General features: G+C 39.3%; 1 protein-coding gene across 2 annotated transcripts; it reads left to right on the top strand.

The window, feature by feature from the left end:
* The first annotated feature begins 25 nt into the window (after positions 1 to 25).
* Positions 26 to 15620, top strand: SUB1 (SUB1 regulator of transcription). 2 transcript variants are annotated; one of them, XM_077171015.1, is made up of 6 exons: positions 117 to 166; positions 1005 to 1111; positions 2100 to 2172; positions 3647 to 3766; positions 9548 to 9656; positions 12413 to 15620. In XM_077171015.1, exons 3-6 carry the CDS (start codon positions 2101 to 2103, stop codon positions 12490 to 12492), a joined length of 381 nt encoding a protein of 126 aa, XP_077027130.1. In that variant the 5' UTR covers positions 117 to 166; positions 1005 to 1111; position 2100; the 3' UTR covers positions 12493 to 15620. The 2 variants fall into 2 exon arrangements, with proteins under 2 accessions (XP_054508199.1, XP_077027130.1); XM_054652224.2 differs by lacking the exon at positions 1005 to 1111 and having other exon boundaries at positions 26 to 166.
* The last annotated feature ends 8160 nt before the right edge of the window (positions 15621 to 23780 follow it).

The following is a 23780-nucleotide window of genomic DNA, read 5'->3' as shown; positions in this document are numbered from 1 at the left end:
TTCCCGCCCCTCAGGGGAGGCGGGAACGAGTGACGACGGGGACAAAGGGCGCGTCCCCTTTAAAGCCTCCCTCAGCCGCCCCACGTGAGTAGCCCAGGGCGGTCGTTCCGAGACGCGTCAGTTCCGCTTGTGTCGCGCTGCGGAGGAGCCACGCGCGGAGCAGGACGTGAGTGCTGGGTCCCCTCGCGCGCCCCCGCCACGCCGCCATTTTCTCCCGGGCACCCCTTCCCACGACCCCCACTGCCACCGCCGCGGCACCTCCTGGCCCGATCGGGGCAGCCGCGGACGGGTGGCTGCGAGGCGAGGCTTCTTCTCGTTCCTCGAGTGCCCGCGGTGCCCAGCGGGAGGGATACCCCGCTGTGGAGCGGGAGGAGCGAGCCGCCGCTGCCGAGGGGGAGCTGCCATGTTGGGGGGTACAGAGTCTGATAGAGGGATAAGATGGCGCCTGGCCGCGCTCCCCCCCGCGCCGGGGGCCGGGGGTAAACCTGGTCCGCTGGCGACCCTATGCCCGCTAGTTTCCGTGCTGTCCTTTTCGTCCGCTCAGCCGCGGGTAACCCGCAATCCCTCGCTGCCGCCCTGCCCAGGGAAGAATTGGACTTTCTCGCCCGCCCATCCCCTTGCCCCCCATCCTTGTTCGGGTCTCGACTCTTATCTTCGGGGGGCGACACGAGCCGTGGAAAAGAGGAATAGGGGAGGAAAATGGCGGCTGGGATCCGCCTACCTGGAGTTCCCGACTCGTTTTCCTTTCCTTACCTTTCCCTGGTCTCCTTTGGCTTGGCTCGTCCCGTCCCCCTCGCCGGCGCTGCGGTGTCTCCTCACGCTCGGCCTCTCCCGGGGGGCACCCAACACCCGCTATCCCCTTTTCCCCCAGTTTCGGCCCACACCTTCCTCCATATTGTCCCTTTCTCCGTCCCATGCGGACCCCAGGGTCACCCCCCGAAACATCGTTTGGCTCGCCGACTCAGTGTCATCCATTTGCTTATTTTCACATTGTCCCATTCCAGCGCTCCTCTGCCTCCATCCTAGAGCGTGGCTTGTGTGTGCTTCCTCACACCCTGTATCCTGTGCAGTGCTGCAGCTTCCGTCCTTGTGCTACAAGCTATTACCACAGGTCTTGCCCTACTTTGGAACTACGTTGATCCATTAGCATTATTTGGACTCTGGTTTGGTTGTTTTGTTTTGTTGGTTTTGTTGTTTTTTTTTTTTTTATTTGCATATGTGGGGGTTTTTTTCACTGCCCGTTTAAGACCGCTGTTTCTCCTTTTTCTCTTTCCTGAGATACTCTGTAATGCTATCTTGGCCTTTCCTAGCTGATGTTTGTGTTGTACAGTTTCAGGGATGCTTAATTTTACTCTAAAAGACCGAATGAGCGGTATATTTGTTACAAAGAGTTCCTGGCAGCACGGACGATGTGTAACCGCTATACCTAACCACATGTTTGCATACTAGGGTGACGTGCGAGGACACCTGGCAGCACGCACTCAAGGAATGCTGAATGTCTGCTTGCCTGGCAAATTAATAGTCTCCAGTGACTGATGTGTTGAAGTTGCAGTGAAAATATTAATTGCAGTGCTGTAGCTCTCTGCGGCTGAGGTGTATTTAAGACTGTTAGATTATAGGTGGGAGCTCAAGCGTCACGTGTGAGACAATTGTGCAGCATGTTGCTTGCAAATCCAACTGGGTGAAATGCCTGAGCCAGAATATAAATACTGCTAGAGTGTTAATAATGTAATAGAAAGGATTCAGCTGGAGGGCACTATTGTATTGTGTTTTACATTGTGGGTTTTGCCATGTGCAGGGATATATGAAAATCGTGAAAAATCATTCTGCTGTAGACAGTTCAGAAGCCAAACCACTGTATTTAATGTGCTCTAAATGTGTTTTAATGCAGTTGCAGCAAAAAGAGGAAAAGATATAAGAGGGAAGACTGCTTGATATTGCATCTGCAGTGCATATTAAAGCTTAAATGAAAGGGCAGGAAAATCTTTAGGAGGGCTTGAAGAAGATGAGCCAGTACAAACAGGTTTGAAGATTGCTTTCCAGCCAAAATGGAATGTCATTCCTTATATAGTGTTTTCATGTTATTTTTCTTTTCCCAGAATGCCTAAATCAAAGGAACTTGTATCTTCAAGCTCATCTGCCAGTGATTCAGATAGTGAAGTTGACAAAAAGGTGAACAATACATACAATTCATTACTGTATTAACTCTTTTGTTTTAGACTGGGGTTAAGGAATTAGGTGAGCATTATGCCACAACATGCATGTCATTCCATATCATTTATCAGACACCTTAAGAAACTTTCTTTCCCACCCACTCATCTCAACAACTGCAACAACATAAACCAAACAATCCACCTTCCAAGTATGGGTGGATTGCATAATTTTTCCCTGAAGAAAAGTTTTTTTTCTTTAGTTGCACTTTGTTTTCTTCATGCCATTCCATATGATAATTGCAAATTCCCTGTGATTCTTTGCTGCTTTGTGGCAAGCTTCTGAACGCTTCTGTATCAACTGCTTTGGTGGAAAGAATTTGAACTTGAGAACATGCCTACAGCCACCCTCTGCCATTTTAATATGTGGATTACTTCTCCATAACAAAAATATGCACTTGCTCTGTGCTCCTTGTGTCACTTGCTTACTTGTTTGCATGGGTTTTTTTCTCTGCTTCATTTTCTTTTATTTGCTATTACACCATCTGCTGGTTTCTCACTCAAAAGCTGACCCAACCTGAGTGTCTTTGAGTTGATAAATTTTAAGGTGATTGTTGTAAATGTATAAATCAAATGTTTCTGTTTAATTTAAATAGTTATTTAAGTTAGAAATTTGTGTAGATGTACCAGTCATTTTGAACAAAAGCAAAATTATTGTAGTAATCAAAGTGATTTAGGAAAAAATAGTTAATTTATTTTTTTTAAGAAATGATAGATGGTAACACAGACACCAGGTCTTTTAGTGTAGTACAGTACATCGAGAGATCTGGTCTCCTATTTTTACATGAGTAGAAATAGTAACTATGTAGCTTCTCTGTGTAATCTGATTTACAGGTGATATGGTCTGAATGCTTTTAAAAAGTTGCATAATTTATCATGCTGTGGGCAACGATTAGATGCTTAGTAAAAAAAAAATGGTCTCTGGTAGAGGTGGTTTCCAGATTTTTTATTTTCTTACTAATTATCTTAATAAATATTTTTTCTAGATTATTTATTATCTATGTGTTTGCAAGTTAAGCTGTTCTGTACTTTTTGTTCCATTTAGGGGAAAAGAGGGTGCCATTTTCATCAGACTTAATTTTTTTATTAGAACTACTGAATTGACAGTGTTACTGTGCAAAAAGAGAAGGATTTTTGAAATGTATTTTGATGTGATTAAATACTCTTCAAAGCCAAAGCATTACTTAACTGAGAACAGAATCAGGCTCATTTTGAAGTTTTTAAATTCCAGCCTAAATGTACAGTATTGAATTCCTGCCTTCACAGTAAGAAGGTGATAAAGTGCATTGCTTGGCAGTAGGCTGTGATATACAGTGTAAACTTATCTGTAGCATACAGAGTGATTGTGGCTCATGCTTTTGTTTTTTGTTGTTGTTTTTTTTTGTTTGTTTGGTTTTTTTTTTTGGTTGGTTTTTTTTTTTTTGTTGTGCTCCAAGGCAAAGCGGAAAAAGCAAGTAACTCCAGAGAAGACTGTAAAGAAACAAAAGACTGGTGAAAGTTCAAAAGGTGCAGCTTCTTCTAAGCAAAGCAGTAACAGAGATGAGAATATGTTTCAGGTAAAATTGATGACTCATAGAGCCTGGTTAAGGTAACATGTTACATCATACGCTATATAAATTTTACGAGGTGATCTGAACTTTCTGACAGGGTAGTGCTTGGCCTCCTGGAATCCTTGGCCGAAGGGGATTATGAGGCTGGCGTTCAGATGAGATGCTCAGAAAAGCCTGGTCGGGTTTCAACAAGAGTAAAAGAATCTGTGTTGTATCAATTGATCTAATTCTCATGACTTTGTTCCTGGTGTCTGTGGGTAGTCATTTTGTCAGTAAATACAGCACTTGCTATCAGTATAATTGAAATATTAGATCAGGTGTTTCTCTACATGGAAATGTTTTTTTAATTAGGGCTCTTGAACAACATGTTCTTGGAAACCAAAATGTTGACTCTTCGTTCCTATTTAACTAGGTCAAGGGCAGCTTGGCCTCCTGTGTTATTACAGCATCTTGAAATAAGATTTGTTTGTTCCTTTATGTTATGATGTAGAATCTTATCACTGAACATCTATAAAGATAGTAACTTGTGGTATTGCCTTGTTTTTAAGATTGGATGGATGTCTGTTTTTCAGTAGAAAGATGCATTTGTGAATTCAAGGTATTGCAGTTCCCAGGGCTAGCCAAGGCAGTAGCAGTGTGTGCTGAGGGTTGATACACAGCTCAGAATTAGCTGTTTTGGGGATGTGGATCAAGATCTATTAAAGGTCTCTGACTAGCTGGCTGGAAAGGAACTTAAATTCTTGAGGCTTTGAGTCTCAAGTTTGTGAAAGGGTATGGGAAAAGTGCCTAGTGAGATGACCCAAGCGCAGAGTAATGTAAATGAAATGGTTCTGGGCTATAGCAGTGTGAAGCAGTACAGGGGAAGAAAAGTCTCTTCTAGAGAAAAGACCCGCTTAACTGATACTGCCATACGGAGCCATTATTTTTAATGTCCAGGTTCTTACTTTTTCAGTTATGTTTAGAAGGGAGAAATTCACTTGAAGGCTGTGTCTGGACTTCTGTATTGAAGGAAGTGTATAATATTTTTAGTTCTGCTTGGGCATGCTTTGAACTCCATAGGAAAAATGAAATAGTGAATTCTACAACTTAGGAAGTGAACTGCAGGTGGAACTCTAAAGAACTGTGTATAAACTTAAAGCTATGTTTGTAGTAAGTTTAGAAATTCTAGTTGCTATGGTTGTAGTAAGTTCAGAAATTCCAGCCTTGGAGAAAACTTAAAATCTTTTAGTGCCCCTGATGCAAAAATGCACCCAGATCCTTTCAAATAAAAGCAAAAGTATGCATGCTCTGGTTTCTTGAAACCTCTTCGACCTAAGATAATAAAAAGTTACTAAAAACAGACAGTAGAGGATTCACATTACTCTGATAAGAACAAGGTTCTTCTGGTGTCGAGTGGAATACAGATCTTTAAATATCACCTTGACCTAAAATACCAGCGTTACCCAGTCCATGCCTGTCTTTGAAGTAATTAATAATAAAATATTTTTTAGATTACTCATTGTGTTTTGGTGAAGCATTGTCAGTTTTTGTAGTCTACATAAACTTGTTAAACTATAGAAATAAAACCACAGTGGGTCTGAGGCTACTCCCCCTTCTTCCCCCCCTACTCAGGAGGGCATGCTCGTTAATTTTTTAGATCTAGTTTTGTTTGTTCTAGGCATCTTAATGATACTAGAAACCTTTCTGGAGAGCTTCTTTCTCAAGGCAGTAAAATGATCTCTGATGTGGAAGTGACTTTGCAGTATAGCTTTACAAGAGTGGCTTTAGCTGATGGAAATTGGGCTGTAAAGCATTCATAGGATAGTCACAAGTTCTGTGGTGTGTGGGAGTGGCTGCAAATGATGTGAAACCAAGAGTCTTCTTGTTCTACACCCTCAGGCTATGTTCTTGAAGCATACAGATTCCCTTAATATAGAGCTTATTGTGACTTCTGTAGTCAGAAGATTCATAGTTTTCATAAATATGTACATTTTATTTTTTTTGTTTGAAATTGGTGGTGTAATTTTTTTTTTTCAACTACTTACAAAGAAGGTTTTAGTGTAAGGAGAAGACAATTTGTTCAGTGTAAGAGACAAGGTGTATTCTATGTATTTGCATGTCTTGGCCTTATTAGGTTTTATAGGGAACGTGGTATACTCTGCAACTTGATGAAGGATTTGTGTGCTGTTAGGATGCAGAAATTTATTGTTATTCCCATGTGTGATGTATTACTTGAGGCCCTAAGGACAGGCATTATTTGTGTTAACGTGGAAGGGTTTAGCCTTGCTGCATTAGATTCCTGTCTGTGGCTTCAAGCCAACCTGAGCTCTGCACCATGTGCTTTGGTTAGTTTGACTAATCCTATCATCTACCTATGCCTGATTTGGATAAGGTTTGTCAGGATTCATTAATGGCTACCCAGAGCAGAACCAGAGGGATGATTATGCATTTAACTGAAATTGTTATTTCAGAAGTTGTCTCTGTGTTGTCTGTCCACTTCCCAACCCCTATTTTTGGGTTTTTTTGAGTTTTCACCATATTTGGGCTTTGACTTTTGAGGCGTAAGTTCTTCAATTTTTTCAGTATAATCTCCCAATGTCCTTATCACAGACTCCTGAAAGAAGGTAAACATAGAAATTTATGATGCTCTGAAACTGTTACTGGTTTAGCACAATAATTACGAAACTTAGGTGGTCACCGATGCATTTCACAATTTGCTTTGCTGCAGATGTCACTGTTCACAGGACTCCTGTGCTCCTTACATATGGTTATTGGCTAGGGGAGAGGATTTTTTGCTGTTTATGCTTGCTCTTTGGGTGTACAGCTTAATCCAGAGAAACTGGAAATATGAAAAAGGATGAAGAAGGTGCTTGCTGAAACTCACAGAGGAAGTCAATTGCATATCTCTGAAAGGAACAGAGATACATTTCAGTGCTTTTTATTCTAAGAAACAGAAACCAGGAAATAATGGTTTTAATGTTTACTGATTTATTTAAGTCAATAGGGTAATATAATCTAAGGATCTGTACTATTTAATAAAAAGTATATGAACTTCTCTGTGAAGTTTGAACTGCACTAAGTACTCAGCTATAAATCATGATAACTGTCTTGGTTTAACTGCAGCCAGCAGCCAAGCCCCAGGTAGCTACTTGCTCACACCCCCACCAGAGAAAATTGGCAGGGTAAAAGCTGGAAAACTCAAGGGTTGAGATAAAGAGAGTTTGATAGGGAAAGCAGAAGCCACACATGCAAGCAAAACAAAACAAGGAGTTAATTCATCATTTCCCACGGGCAGGCAGGAGTTCAGCCATCTCCAGGAGAGCAGTGCCCGCCACATCTAGATGTCACTTGGGAAGACAAGAGTCATCATGCCCAGCATGCCTCCTTCCCTCTTCTTCCCTCCCCTTTATATCCTAAGGTGATGTGACAAGGTCTGGAATAGGCCTTTGGTCAGTTGGGGTCACCTTTCCCCCCTGTGTCTCCTCCCACTCTCCCAAGCACCCCCAGCTTCCCCACCAGCGTGGCGGGGGAGAAGCAAAGAGGCTTTGGCTCTATGTAAGCTCTGCTCAGCAGTAACTAAAACATCTCTGTGTTACCATCACTGTGCTCAGCACAAAGCCAAAACACAGCCACGTATCAGCCAGTGTGAAGAAAACTAATTCTTCTCAGTACAGCAACTCTTAAAATGCTGCCGCTCTAGTTATAGAGACAGAAAAATACCTTCAATCTCTGGAATTATTCTTGACATTTTCAGCAGGTGCATGAAAAAAGAAATATTCAGAAATTAACCTGTATCAGAATTACAAGTAGCTAAGTATCAAGGAACATCAATTTACTTACTTAACAAGTTAAGTCTAAATTTTGTTTAAATGTAGGTGTTTGTTTGAACTGTACTTTAGAAGCCTGCTTAATAATTTTAGTAGTGGCAGCTTTTGCATAGAGTTCAACTCAATATCTGAAATAAAATGGGAACATTAATCTGAAACCTCGATGTGATGTGAAATCTAACTTAATTTCAGCATTTACATAGAGAAGTGCTTTTATTTAAGATAGACTTCACTGACTGAGTGAAAGTAAATTTTGCATTATTGCCCCTCACCTTACTGTAGTTGAATTAAGACATAAAATCTTTCTTATCCTTGAAAATCATATTCTAAACCCTTCTACTGTACTTGCAGCTGTAATCTGTCTGCTATATTGAATTAGATTTTATTTCTTATGACAAATCTGGCAAGGCACTAATATTCTTCAATAGCCATGAAAAAAAAGGGTGCTGCAGAGTGCTACTGGTTGAAGCTGTTCCTGGAGGTGACCTTAAAAGTTACTGGAGCATTAAAGGGTAAAACTAAGAAATGTTGTCCACATAGACTATTTTAGGGTATTCTTTGCCAGGAATGCAGATGGACTTGGGCATGGTACCAGGTTTGCTCTGCAAGAGCTAAGCTGCCATAACATTATAGTTTTATTTTTGAATTTTAAATCTGTATTGTAACTTTATACATTAAAAATACTGTCTTATGAACAGTAATGTCTTATTAATTTTAAAGGATGCTTTGGAGTAGGAAAAGTGCTTCAGACTTACATTATCTTAATTGTTCTAAAATCAATTTTAGATGTTACGTAGCATCTGCAGAAAAAGAAAAATTCATGTAAGCAAAGATAAAGTATTCATGGTTGTATCTGTTTTGTGAAATGAGAGGATATGACTCAAACATCTGCGAATTATTGTAGTTGATTGGACAGTTCTTCAGTCTTATGGGTCAAACTTAATTCTAGTGTTTTTGGGCCAGAAGTGTAGGGCCCATCCTTAAATTGTATCAAAATGCAACATGGAGAGATAAAGGAAGTTGAAATTGAAAGTTAGGGTTTTACCAGGAAGGAATGCTTTATTTTAAAATTGTGTACTTTAGAATCTGTTCTTTTGTTATATAAAATGTATCCAGAAGATACATGCAGAATTCAAAGGATTTCTTAGAATTACAAGAAGTTTTATTTGATTATGTTTTAATTATATATTTTCTGGTTCTCAGATTCAGATTGTACTTGGAATTTATCTGAATAGATAGATTTTGATCATGTTTGGGAAGATAGCAAATAAGCCCAAATTCAGAGTGTATTGCATAGTTGGTAGTATGATTCTTCCCCAGTTTCTCACCACTCCCCGCCCTCCTGACAAAAAAAAGATACTCATGTAATTCAGTTGTGACACTGATTTGAAAATTATGGAATTCCAAAATTTTGTACTATGCTACATACTGGTAAACTTAAAAGATTTGACTGTTCTTTTGAAGAGCTGGTGGTAGAGTCAGATGCCCATGAGGACTTGGGAGTAAGTGTGGGACAGTTGGTGGCTAATTTTCATTTCCATCTGTATTTACTGTGTTTAAAAAAAAAAAAAGGAAGGTATCACATGTGAACATCTTAATTTGCTTTCTGTACTTGTGGAATGGACCAAAATTTAGATTTAAAAGTAGCGTTCCCTTTTTCCTTCTTTGTTTAGAACTTTTGCAAAGAAAGGAAATAAATTTTTTCAGAAAACAATAAATTCACGACTTGCTAGAAGCAAGTATGTAAAGAATACATGTATTTTTATTCTAGGAGAGCTACTTGCATTGAGCATTGCCTGCCCAACCAGTTTTAAGTCGTTACTTATTAGCCTACTGACTACTCTGAATTAAGCTTTTAATCTAGTTGTTTCTGTGGTTTCTAAAATAAGCTGCAGTGTGACATGTCAGAGTCTAATGCTGCTGGGGAAAGTGAATGCTCTAATATGTAAAATACCTAATAGACCCTTATATGTTTTGACAGATTGGCAAAATGAGGTATGTCAGTGTTCGGGATTTTAAAGGGAAAGTCTTAATTGATATTAGAGAATACTGGATGGATCAAGAAGGTGAAATGAAGCCTGGCAGAAAAGGTATTGTTCTGCTTCATGTTACTTTGTATTGAAATGTGGTCTGCACTTTGCAGTAGAACTTCCTATATAATATTTTTCTCCTTTGTTGCTGTGTTATACTTATTGAGTATTATTTTCACTTTCTTATGATTTGTATTTTTACAAAGGATTAGTTTTATCTGTAGGTTATGGATAAAATCTTAAGTGAGTCTGTTTTCCTAAAGAGATCCTCCATGATTTATGGAAAGCAAGATGTCAAATACAAGCAAATTGGTAGGGGAGTTATAAACATATTTATACCATTGCCATATTTCTTCTCCCCCCCACCCCCAGTGATTAACTTAATGAACTGAATTTCCTCTTATGGTTGGATTTCTTTTTTCAGAATTAGCTAAAAATATTTAATCATTTTATAAGATTTTTAATTTATTAAACCAACCATGTCCTTCAGTTTCTACTAAATTTTAGATTAAAACAACCTAAACATTTCATGTGACTAATTATGAAAAAAATTGGTAAAAAGTATTTTAGTAGAGGGAGAAATATCTCAAATGTCCCAAGTTTGTAATCTGTAGCACAGCACAAGCCATTGTACTTCTAGTTGTCACTTGCACAGTTGCTTTTCATGGCAAGGCTTCACTGTGTACCATTTTCAGAACTTCCACATCTCAAGATGGGAATTATAGGATAGTTGGCGGTGGTGGTGCTCTGCTTAATGTTATATTGCTTCTCTTTGAAAAGCCTACTTTTTATCCATTTTCATATAGCATCAGTGCAAGAGGTAAGTATGAAATGTTCTGCCCTGGCGATTCATAGAACCACAGAATGGTTTGAGTTGGAAGGGACCTTGGAGATCATCTCGTTCAGCCCCACTCCCTGCTGTAGGCAGGAACTCCTTCCACTAGACAAGGTTCCTCAGAGCCTCATCCAGCCTGGCCTTGAGCACTTCCAGGCATGCGTCATCCACATTTTCTGGGCAGCCTGTGCCAGTGCATCGTCACACTCAGAGTACAGAATTTCTTCCTAATACCCACTCTAAATCTACCCACTTCCATTCTATGCACCCCCATTCCTCCCTGTCATGTCACTACATGCTGTTGCAAAAAGTCCTTCCCCAGCCTTGTGTACTGGCAGGCTGCTAAGTTTAAAGAAATCTAATGTACAATCACTGTAAGGTTTGTTACATTCTTTTGGTGTGTTCAGGAGCAACTCAGTAAGCAGTCATTTAGAAAGTTTGAGAAGCATTTTCAACATTGCTTAAATAACCACTGAGAATAGGTTTGCGTTAACAGCTATACTGGTGCTCTGCAGGAAAATTGCTGGGTTTGGATTTGTTGCTAGTTAACGGAAAAGGTTACTCTTAACTTCTAAGGACTTCGTGTTCTGTGTTTCAAGGTAGAATTCAATAGTATGTGCACTTAGAATGGCAAACAACAACAGGATTTGATGGGTGGACTAAGTGACAAAAATGAGAGGATGTAGATAGAAGTGTTCATCACTGCAGCAAGGCTCTGAATTTTGTTATGACAAAAATAATCTTACACAATATGTGAGTCTAATGTTTCCTTGATGCACTCATAAGCTGCTTATCTATGTATCTATCCTGAAACCAGTATAAGCAGTCAAAATTTTGTAATAAAACAAAAATAAACCCAGCAGTTTAAATTACTGTCAGTGTCTTAAATAGCAGGTCTGAATTTTGTTTGGTTCACTTGGTCTGTGATTGAGGGACATCTTCATGACATTTAATCCCCTAATAATGGTTAGCACACCTGACCTGTTTTCAGATGAAACCTGCCCTCCATGGACTGGTGGAAGACTGCTTAGAGAAGCCCCATGTACACTACTTGCTGTTTTAAATTGTGGTGGTGCTCTGATAAGACAGTGATGGAAAAGAAAAGGCTATGTGCTCTGAAAATAGAATCCAAAGTTTCAGCTGTTTTTAGGTCCTGCTCTACCTTCAGGCAGAAAGCAATGAAGGAAAGCTATCACTGGGAGAGGACAGTAGGAATAATTAGTTGGAAGAGCTTGACAGGAGAAAGTATGAGATGACTGGGAACTCTGGGAGCCTGCACTTTCCACAGAGTGGTTGTAGAAATTTTTGGGTAAGAATGAGTATACCAAAGCACAAATGAAACACGTGCCTGTACTCAAGCTTGAGGGAAGATGAGATCAAATTTAGAACTGAAGTGATGGTTTGTGGAGTACTGAATGATTATTGGTTGAATGTCACTAGAAGCTGTAGAGAACTTGAAGTAAAAAGTAACTTTGGTGTTGGTTTGTGAGTTCTAGGGAGTGATAGAGTCTCTCCAAAAGGCTCCTTACAGCACCTGCTATTTGTAGTACTTTACAAAACAAAAAGGGGAAAATCCCCCCAGAATTACAGTACTAGAAAAGTGTGCAGCAGACCTGTCTGCATAGGTACAGCTTTTAGGAGCCAACAGGAATAGAAATTATTTCCTACTTATCACCCAGGACATTTGTACTGCCTTCTGTCAAGGCCAGAGTTGTGTTTCACTTCTTGTGTTTAGCCTAGTACTTGTACAGTTATGTTACACACATTTTCTTTGTAAACTGGTTTAGAAATGACCTGAAGCGCAGTTGAAGCTTTGGAAGTGGGTAGTTTCACTTTGTAACTAAGATGGTTGCTGAAGTAACTCAAGTATTAATATTATAACAGATGCTTAGTGTATGAAAACAGCCTTTATAATAATTGCACAAGATCCTGCACCACAATTTTCTTTTTGTCTTAAGTGTTTATTTTTAATGCTTTTCAGGTATTTCTTTAAATCCAGAACAGTGGAACCAGCTGAAGGAACAGATTTCTGATATTGATGATGCAGTAAGAAAACTCTAAAGACAGAGCCATACAAAAACTTATATCATTTAGTTGTATTAAGCAGTCTTTTTACATTGGCTTTAATTTTCTAAAATATTGTTTTCCAAGCTATTGTATATTTGGATTGCAAAACAATTTGTAAGATGAATACTTTTTTTATGTGCATTAAAAGTGTATTCTGAGTGAGGCTATTTGTGTATACTTTACTAAAAGGAATTGTGTTGCTTTCACCCCATGGTGTAAAATAAACAAATTAAGTAATATGTAAAGCATACTTGTTTATGGCCTTTTGATTCAAGGTATTTGCTGATAAGGCCACCTAATAGCTTTAGCCATTGTTTTAATTTCAGTTTAGTTTACAGTAAATATTCATTTGTTTTATGAGGGGATTTCTTGAAATGTCTCAAGTTCACTTTTTCTTTTATTCCATTTTCTTTGGTATTGCCCTGCAGCTTTCTGCTTTAAGACTTGATACAAACAGTGAATACTTGGAAAAACACATTTTTGTAGATAATTTTCAATACTGTGTTTGCTAATTTACCCTATTTATTCAGATGTTAACAGTCTTGAATATATAGCTTTTTTTTTGCATTACTTGCATGAAGCATTCTGCTAAACAATAACACTTGACCACAAAACACATGCTCTCTCTTCCCATTTTTCTATAGCTTGCTTGATCTAGAATATACAAGTAGCCTTTTCTTTGGACTTTAGATGTGAAGCATTAGCTTCTACAGTAATAGACATATACCTCAGAGTAAGACAGTATTTAAAGGCTCCAAACGTGGTTATTAGTTAACGCTCTTTAAGGTTTGCATGTTCATTCTGGAACGCATAATCAGTTATGGAAAAGGAGTGGTTTACCTGTCTGTAGGGTTTTTGTTCATTTGAAAGTATTGCATAAACAATGATGCTTAATTAGACTGTAACACAGGTTAAACAATCAAACGGGGTTAAAGCTGCTGCAGCCAAAATGTCTGTCTGTCATGTTTCTGCCTCATGCACGCTCTGCCCAGACCTCGGGGTGCTCCCTGTGGCTCCAGTGTGCAGGGCTGGTTTATCTCTGCGCGGAAGGCGCTTAGCGCGCGCAGGGGGATTACCCGGTACACGGCGCACCATGACCCAGCAAGCTTGGCTGGTCAGCCTCGCTACCCTGGACAGAAAAGCCTCTGCCCCATGGAAGCTCTGTTACACAAGATGCTGCCCTAGAGGAAGGGCTTCTGGGTGATGCCGAGTCACAAACAACGGAAGGGAGAAGGGAGAAAGTGATGGAGAACTTGGAGATGTAAGGGGCACACCAGGGTGGAAGTTAATGGTGCAAGATCAAAGTTTGCTGGCACAAAATAACTACAGTGAAGAAATGGAAGCAGAATTGGAGTTCATTTTCTGACATAATTAAGCAAAGCAAGAAGATAAAACAACTTTATGAAAAAGAACATTTCAAAACTGGTGAACGTCCAACTTAATTAGTTTATGTGTAATTTTCCCATTTGATGATAACATAGTCTCTAAATTTTGTATAGATAAACAAGATTTACTGTTTGTTTAGTTACAGAACATTTTGATATATTTGTTTATATTGCAGACATGATTGTAAGTGCCATACACTGTCTGTTTATGTGCTGCAGAGTTCATAATTCAATGCAAATAGGTATTAAAGGCTGAGGAAGAGAGACTTCATCAAATTAAGTGCATGTTGCTTAGTTTAAATATGTCACATATCTTCAACTGCTTTTTAATTAGCCACTGTTGATCTATTACAAATAAAATTTAAATCTGTTTTTGTATAGCTCAAGAAATCTTATGTTTTTAAGAACTGGTTGAGGGTGAATAAAAGGGTGAGGAGATGTTTGTGATAGCAGATGTGGTTTTGGGCACAGCGTTCTTTTTTGAGTGACTCTTAACAACTTATAGGGCTATTTGGACCAAATAGAATAAATATGAAATAGCTGCTAAAATTTCACAGATGAGTGAAATAAATTGCTTCAGATCCCTATAGACAGGTTCTAGGTGTTTTTTATTGCAATATATATATATAATATGATTTTGTTCCTTTAGATCTGAGATTTTGCAACCAGATTTCATGCATTTTACCTCAGAACTTTGAAGTGGCTACTTAAAAGTGCGTAGTTATATTAGAGGGAAGATTGTCCTCACTTAGATTACTGTGCTAATAGGTCAATTGTGTTCAGGAAGGTGGGAAATTAAAATAATTCATCTGGGGAGATTGAGTGAAAAGGTTTAATATAGTGATTAGTTTTCATGTGGAAATTGATGGTAGAGGTATTCAAAGAAATTAGTATTAGTTAACCACAAACTGTGAGTTATTAGTAGGTATCAAAAGAGACAACTCAGTTTCACAAATGAACTCAAAATGGGATGACTTGATCAGGCGACTGATGTGCTTGTAAGATGGTAATATGCAAGCAACCTCAATAAGAGTGACACATTCAGTATTGTTTTGAAATAAATGCTAATGATTTTGTCATGTAATCATCTGTAGCTTCTCTTAATTTGAGAAGAAAATTCAAATCGTTTTTGACTAAAGGTTATTTTTTGCAGACAGTGTTAGCTAGGATGTGTGTTGAAGTGTCCATGGAAGAAAATTGTGCATGTATGACGAGGCTGTCAAATGCAAGATAAAAGCACTGCTCCCTTCCCATTTAGGTGATGAAAGATACATTTGATTCTTGGTGTTTATGCAGGGCATATTAGCAATATGTTTTATAAATGAGGCCTACTGTGGAGCTTAGGGGAAAAAACACATCACAGAACTGCCAAAGTACTGTATATGTGATGATCAAACTGTCATGTACCATGTTGCTCGTATGTATAGGTGTTCATATTGAAAATAAACAAATGAGGTACTAATTCTGGTATTTCTTCTAAAGAAGATGGCCCTGGTTATGTATGTATGTGATCTGTTAGCAAAAAAAAAAGTTGATGATTGTAATTCTGGTAACTCAAATGTCTTATTGTTAGCCGTGTGGAATGTTTCATGTTTTGTTCTGGTGGTGTCCAATGCAGAGAGGACACTGGAAATAGAGCCCTTCAACTGTAATTACCTTAATGTTAAATAAAAAATGGTTAAATGGCATATGTGTAGTAACAATTTGAACACTTGGAAATAAAAAGACTTCTGTTGACATAGTGTTATTTTTAATAGAATTTTAGCTGCATTATAATGTTATGGTACTTGCTGTTTGTTTCTTGCAGCTGTTGTAATTTGAAAATTTGGAAACTTCATTATCTTATATTTGGTCTGTGTTTGCGGGTAGGAAACTGATTGTGTAGCCCAGAGGGATAGAAATTTTTCACTAGGATATGAAAAAAAAACTATCATGTAAATACAGAAGCAGCAGATGAAAACACATTTTCAAACATCAGCTAGGAGGAAAGTGCCTGGTAAGTTGTTACTGTTACAAGATTGGCTGATTATCTTTTTTCAGTGGAGTTTCTCTTTGAATGTAAATGTTGCCACAGATGAGGTAGAGAAATCTCATGCATTTATTATCATTGGTCAGTTACGTCTGCATAGGCTTCTTCAGGAAGATTATTTATTTTTCACACACTTGAAGCAATTGATCTGTGGGGGTGGATTAATTAGTGGGCTATAGCCTTGAACCTATCAGACTTTTCTTCAAGTAATTTTGCATAGTTTAGCCAGAGAAACAGAAGTAACTCTGGCTCAAAGGGAAGAAACGGTGTGAGGGACTCAAAGGAGGGTCATCATGTCCTCCCTAATGTTCACTCACTGCCCTCCCCTTACTGATGGGGCTCATCTCTGTAGCTCCAGTGACTGCATGGAAGAGCATTCCAGTAGGCACTGCTTGTCCTCTGGTGAATCAAGGCTGCGTGTCCCCTGCTTGCAGTTACATAGAAGTGTGAAAACGTCTCTGGGGAAACACAAGTAGATGGTCCTTGGCTTAATGACGGTTTGTCAGGGAAGCTTAATTCTGCCATCAGGTGAGCAGAAGGACATGCTGCCAATCATGGGGGTACTCTAAGAGCCTGGTGTCTGTGCCCTTGGTATTATTGCACTTAATATTTAACAAAAATGTAATAATTTTTTGTAAGATCTACCTGATTGGGGTTTTTTTTTGTACTTCCATTCTGGTTTCAGTGATTTCATATGCTCATCATTGATCAGATGTCTAATGAGGTAGGGATTGAGGTTGTGTTGAGGACTCAGGTTTTTAAAAGTTACCTGTTCGAAGGAGGTGAGCTCTCAATCTTAAAGGTTAAAGGAGCTTACTGTAGAATGGCAAGCTGGTGCATTTAGCAGACTGTTCCAGGAAATCTCTAGCTGTATTTGATAAGGCTAAAAAAGAAGAACATGGCTGCTTGGTCAGCATGCCTGGTAGACTGCTGTTAAGTTATCAGCACTCACTTGCGGAGGAATTAATGAGATGCAAACTGTTGAAGTAAAGAAATGGTAAGATTTTACATAACGCTGTTTATTCATGTTATCTAAAAAAGCTGTTTCACACCTTAAGAAATTAAATGCTTTATGTTTTCACTAATAACCTAATGTGTCAGGATGATTTTTACACTGTTGAAAACAAAGCTCATTTCATCTTAGTTCATCTTAAACCTCAGTTTATCTATTCATCAAAATACCCTCGCACCCCGGATCTGAGAGAGAGGTGAATGATGGTATATTAAGAACAAATCTGAGGTTGTCATTACCCTAACAACTGGCTGCTTGAAATTGAAGCTAGGCAGTGTATATTGCAATCTACTTTTCAGTGTGCGTGGCATTGATTTTATGTAACGTTTTAAGGTTTTTGCTAGCTGTATCAATGTGAAATGGCTTTGCTGTTTCCTCTGCTTTACATTTGCCATCCCTTGCTGAGATCTGCAGCTCCTTTTGTATTTACTCTTTATATTCTGACTGGAGTCATCCATCTGCCTCTTGGAAGACAGATGTCTCTGGCTAAACTCAAGCTATCACAAGACAAGGAATATCTCCAAGATTGTATCCTAGTGGTAATTGGCAGATAAAGCTGCTATTGCTAAATAAAGGTGAATGTGTGTGTTTATAAATTTTAGCACTGTGATAAAGTGTCCTTAAAATAATTGACCTACTCATGCTAACATGCATACTTCCCAAAGGAAGTAATTTTCTTCATACTTGGATTATTGTCTACAGTGAAAGTACTGGACAAGTGCTTTTTCCCATGAAGTGATCATGAGCAGCTTGGAAAATACCAGTAAGATAGTTCTTGGGGAAAAAGTGATGAGAGCTGTCACATGAATGGATATCCTTGCCATGAGCGAGGGTGATTGTGATTGCAATGGTTTGGTCACTGGAAAGAAAGCTTGTCTGTGTGGGTTGCCTGAAAAGTTCCTAAAGTGACCTGTAGTACATGAGTATCTTCTATGATGATGTAAAGATTGGCCTCCTATCCAAAGAAACCATTTAACAATTTGCCGTAGGCCTGTTTCTACATAACTCAATAAATAAGTTACCTAGGTGTTTCCATCATTCCTATAAAAGTCCTATAAATGTGTTTGTGCCTTGATTTTTGGCACTTTATTTCAGGAAACTGAACTTCTGTCCTTGTGATCCTTAAGGAACTATGAAAATCCTTATTTTTAACTAAGCACTACAGTTTTGGATTTTGAAAATCAGCTTGCAGAGGTCATGTTTGGATGCATTTTCTGCTAGATTACTAGATTGTTACCTACGGCTGTTTGCTTTGTAGTCTGAGTAACTGTTGAAAAGAGTCTGTTAAACTGCAAGCTTGTGGTAATGCTGTGTGAGAAGGTGAGGAGAGGAAAATTTATAGATAAATTAGTTATCTAAATTAGAACCTTTTCAGAATGTGATCTAGAAACAGTATGTTTGCATTTGGAAGGCAAAAACTAACTCCAAAACCACTAAAAAGCATTCCATTTAACTTCGGAACTGCTTTGGAACTTGTGTTCAAACACAAATTCATCAAATGTTTTCTTTTTATGAAATGCTATTGAAAAACCTAATAGCAATGTTTGAAGAAATCTTCAAAGAAATCTTCATAGATAAACACTACATTTACCAATACAAAATGGTTAAAGCTAAGTGAATTTATACCAAGATACAATTTTTATTGGTTTTGACATTTTGAAACAATTATCTTAACTAAATAGGTAAATTTCTAGGAAGCCTTGTGAAAACTTTGAGAACTTTCCACAAGTGGATGTCACATCTTTGGTTGAAGGAAGAGACCTGTTAACTTATTGTGTGGAAGTTTTGGGACAAAGTGGCTGCTGAGTGCTCTGGGCAAGGAGTTTGATCTGCTTTAGGTCAGTATCACCTCAAAGCCTTGGTACTATTGGTCTGGTGTATCAAATGAAGGGTACAATAGACTTGTTTTAAGAATTTTTTGTGTATTCCACCAAAGTAAAATTTGTATGTATATTTAGCATTATTAATTAACATTCTTTTTTTTTTGTGGTTTTGTCTTCAAGAAGATTGAGATTAGCACCTGATCAAGAAATTCCTAATTCTGCAATTGATAGTATAGTTTAGATAATGTTCAGATATATTTTGCACTTGGTTTCTGCTTGAGTCATTGGTAATGTACTTTCATTGGCATCGTCAATCCATGCAGCATTTAGGATGGGAGTCCTCATGCAAGGGAGAGAAATACTTTTCTATTTCCAAACAGATTTATTTTTTCATTATGGATCTTTTGAATGCGGGATGTATGGAAAGGGTAGAGAAGTAGAATGAAATAACTCATATCGCTGCTTTTTACTTCAATGCATGCAAGATCTGAATTGAAATCCTTCATGTGAAAGAGCATGGCAACCTGTTGGCAAACCTTCAGCAATGTATGTAACAGTTCGGACAAGTGAGATATTTTTTCTTTTTCATCAATAAACCTCAATAATGATTTTTGAGTAACCTATATGTTTTCTAAGAAATATTCAGACAAACATTTGTATAAGGGGCTACTACATGCAAGTTCTCTGCTGACAGCAATACTTAAGTAATAAGTTAATGCAGCAAATATGTGTTTATCACCAACTGGCGAGGTTGGTGATGGGCCTGAGCGGTGCCTGGGCTCCGGCCGGGCTGATCCTGGTGAGAGCCATGCGGGGCCGCATCTCCTCAGGGACCGAGGCTGCTGGGCCATGTCTTGTCAGGGCCTAACAGCAGCAGCCCGAGCTGGGACCAGACAGAGCTAAAGCTGCCACAGCCACACAGGTGCACAAGGGCCAGGCAGGGTTTGGCTGCAAGTCCCTCACTCTGCCCTCCGAGTACCTGTGGCTGCCTTCAGCCACTGAGCTCTGCTGCTCTCCTGCAGCCAGGCCCTGATGTCCCTGGCAGCAGGAACAGCTCTCCAGGTCACTCCTCAGGGCTGAGAGACACTTTACCAGTGTCTGATCTCTACAGCGAGGTAAGGAGTATTTTACTTTCAGCCTAAAGGTATATTGTGTGCTAATGACATTAATATATATCCATCTATTTATTTATTACAATATCCACTTATTTATTACAACTCTGTTAAATAGTACAGCATTTGACATCTGTCTGAATTGCTAAGTCATCATCTAGGTCTTTGTCAGATCACCCATTAATTACTCTCAAGTGATCACTTAATCACCCTTTGATTAGTATCTAATTTCTAGTCAATCATCAATTACTTATCATTTGATCATAATTAAATAATTAATCTAATTCTTTTCATTAACAACAATGACTTGATAAATCACCATGCACTTGGATTTCTTGGCTGTGGAGTTGTAGAGTAGAAAATGTCACTGCAAATATTTATTGTAGAACTGGAGAGCTGTTTGTGTATGGCCTATAGTAACACTGCATTACTGTGTAGGAAAATGTTTCTCAACATTCCAGATACTTTCTTATCTTTTAGAGGCAGCCTCCTCCATGTTCTGTGGAGGACTTTGTTGAGAAAACATTATACTCACCTCAGAGGGAGTATTGGGTAAGGCTGTGAATAAAGCTAGTTGAGTTCTTTGTACTGTTGGCTGCCAGTAGTGCCAAAGCATTTGCAGCACTCAGAAATGAAACATCTGTGGGAGGCCTTTTTTCCACTTCTTGACACATGAATCTTCAGTAAATACTGTGAATTTGGTTGGACAAGGATTTGAGTCATTGTTTTCTAAGTAATGAGAGTTGAAATGAAGAACATTGTCTTAAATAACACCTTCTTACTGTGATAATGATGGGACTGGGGATTTAAAGAGCAGTTCTTGCTAGTGCTCAGAAAAAAGTTCCTGTGTCAATTCCTTGAGTTGAGTTAATGGCCCAATGTTTTGCATATATATTTTTGTCTTGTTATGCAATTTCTTAAGCCAATGTTCATTGTTCAAGATATTTAGAATAATGTATCTACTGTTGCTAAGAATTCTGTTTCAGCCTGTAGGAAAGCTGTCTGAGCAATGAGATGAAAACCAGCACAGATCACATGGATCACATAGTGCCTCTGTTGCCTTAGGACTTTGCTATTTCATATAACACTAACCATTTACTGCTCTTAGATACTTGAAATTTACAATTTTGATGAAGATGGATGGCTACATCTGGACTTCTTGGCTTGTCATCTGATGAGATGGGCTCAGCTCGTGTCTGTTTTTCTGGTACTGATACAGTATTTTCTTGTGCCATGAAGTGTGAATTCATATCTCTACTCTGTGCTGGCTTTCCTGAATGATCAGTAACCTTGGTATAGTCCTACTTCTTGGGATCCTCCCTGAACTATCTTTCATCCCAGTCAGCTTTTCGGGGCCAGTCTGCATACTTGCTGGGATAGCAGGAGCGATGACACCTGTGAGATCCTGCTTTCTGCTTTGCTACCTGTTCTCTCCAGCAGTCCCTGGCACCTGGAAGAAGTAGCCACTAGCCTTCCTAAAGCAAAGTCTGATCTGAAAGGAAACTAGGTACTGTGGCAAAGTACAGCAAGTCTCTCTGGACTTTTCTTGATGGGGAAAAAAGTAATGCAACAGGTGTATGAAGTGTATTTCATAGAATCACAGAATGAGTTGGGTTGGAAGGAACCTTAAAGATCACCTAATTCCAACTCCCCTGCCGTGGACATCTTCTATTAGACCAGGTTGTTCAGAGCCCTATGCTGGCCTGGAACAATTCCAGGGATGGGAATCCACAGCTTCTCTGCACAGCCTGTGCCAGTGTCTTACCACCTACCCACAGGGTAAAGAGCTTATTCCTAACACCTAATCTAAACCTGCCATCTCTCAGTTTAAAGCCATTTACCCTTGTTCTATCTCTACGTGCCCTTGTAAAAAGTGCCTCTCCAGCTCTCTTGTAGCCCTTTAGGGGCTGTAAAGTGCTGTAATGTCTCCCTGGTGCCTTCTTTGCTTCAGCATGAGCCACCCCAGCTCTCTCAGTTGGTCTTCATAGGAGGGGTGCTACACCTCTCTTGATCTTCACGTCCCCTTTGGACTCTAACAGATCCAAGACATTCACATGTTGTTCACCTCAGAGCTGGGCACAGTACTCCAGATGGGTGTCCATTTCCTACTCCAGTAACATGTTTGCAGATGAACATGCACCTCCCGCCATGAGAAAATGGCACAGTTGCAATTTGGGCATGAGAAAGGCTGGCTTGCTCATCTCTGGGTTGTGTGTTTTACTCCTGCACCAGGAGAGAGGCAGGATCATCCTGTGCTCTTCTTAAAAACTGATATTTTTTTTAAATCTCAGATATGCTTTGCATAACTCTGAAGAGAGGGAACTGCCTCACAGTTTAGTCAGCATGTGAATATACAAATATTTTCAGTCTTTTCTTCAAGGACCAGATATTTCAGTTATTGTGGAAAATCTAAATGTGCTGCTGCATAAGGAAGATACATCTTGCTTTCTGATCAGAAGGCAAATGCAGTGAGGGAGAGGTGTATGAGCAGTGATCATCATTTGTAGGAGACATATCTATAAGATTTTTACAGTTTTCTGGCAGTTAAAGTGAGCAGAACTGCTGTATGGGGCCAAAATGAGATATGTACAGTTTTTCTTTGCAGGACTTAAGAAAGAGGTTCAACCTTGTACAGTTTTACTTCATTTGCAGCCTACAGGTCTCTCAACAGAAAGCTCACTGTACAGATAAGACAGGACAAGACACTTAATCTTCGCCCAGGCCATGTTTCAGGTTTCTCTTTGGCTGTCTTTGGTGTTTCTCAAAGTCTGGTTTCTTCTGCCTGTGTTCTCTTTGTGTATGGGTCACTTCAGACACTTCAGCCCAGGAATCTCCTCCCTGGCCAGTGGAGGAGCAGCAGTTTTCTCAGTTGACAGTGAGGATGGGGTAGGGTTAGTGCTCAATGTGCCTCGCTCCAGATCATCAAATCTCACTATTTTCCCAGACTGGGAAAGTCTGGTCTCTTCTTAATTTTCTTCAGCTTCAGCTGGCAGCAGTTTTGACTCCATTATCTTTTAATCATCTGCCTTCTAATTTCTTTTATTACATGGTAATTTCCAACAACAAAATAAGGGGAATGCTTTTTTTCCCTGACTGTATTTTTTTTTTTAATTTAGCTTATGTTCTGTGCAGAACTATGCATTTTCTTTGTTTGAATAGTGCACAGTTAGAATAGCTGGGATAGATGTGACATTTCCAGCTGGAGCCTCTTTAGTCTCCAAAGGGTGGCTAATGACACTCATGAAGCTTTCAGACCTGCTCAGACCTCTGTGAGTACTGCCAGCCACTAGATGTCAGCATTATTTTAAAAATAAACAGCTGTGCTACCTATTGGCCGTTCCTGCTTTAAATGTGCTGATGTGAAGTTGATGAGACTTGGTGACTAGTGCCTAGGGGCTACAGGCTTTCATATTTATGAGATGCTCAGTGACACCTGTGTGGCTAGCAGCATATCAGCGTTAATCTTAGTAATAATTTCCCACATTTTTAGACATTGTGAAAAAGACACCAGTACCTTCTAAAATGGGTGAGAACAAAGTAAGATTTCATAATAAGACTTCTGAAGTTCAATTGTGCTTGCATTCAATTGTGCTTGCATTCACTATCAATGGAGTGAGTGAGGCAGCTCCCTGTCAGAAAAAAATGCTTTTACATCCTGGAGGCCCTGAGGAAGGGCTGAAGAACTTTTGTGTGCACATTAGGGCTGCATTTAGGGGGGAGCTGGCTAAACTGATTTAGTGACTCACTGGTGTAGGCAAGATAAACAGTTTTTTTAATATTCTCTCCATTGTCTTCAAGTGGCTAATTTGATAGAAAATAAGCCAACAGGAACAAGCAAGTAGTTTTCTTTTGGGAAGATGATCCCTCTCTCATCACATGAGTGCCTGTGTCAGCCCAAGGGTGAGACTGTGCAGCTGAGGG

Source organism: Agelaius phoeniceus, chromosome Z, assembly GCF_051311805.1.
Source record: "Agelaius phoeniceus isolate bAgePho1 chromosome Z, bAgePho1.hap1, whole genome shotgun sequence".
NCBI lineage: Eukaryota > Metazoa > Chordata > Aves > Passeriformes > Icteridae > Agelaius > Agelaius phoeniceus.
This window is presented reverse-complemented; position numbering and strand designations above follow the sequence as displayed.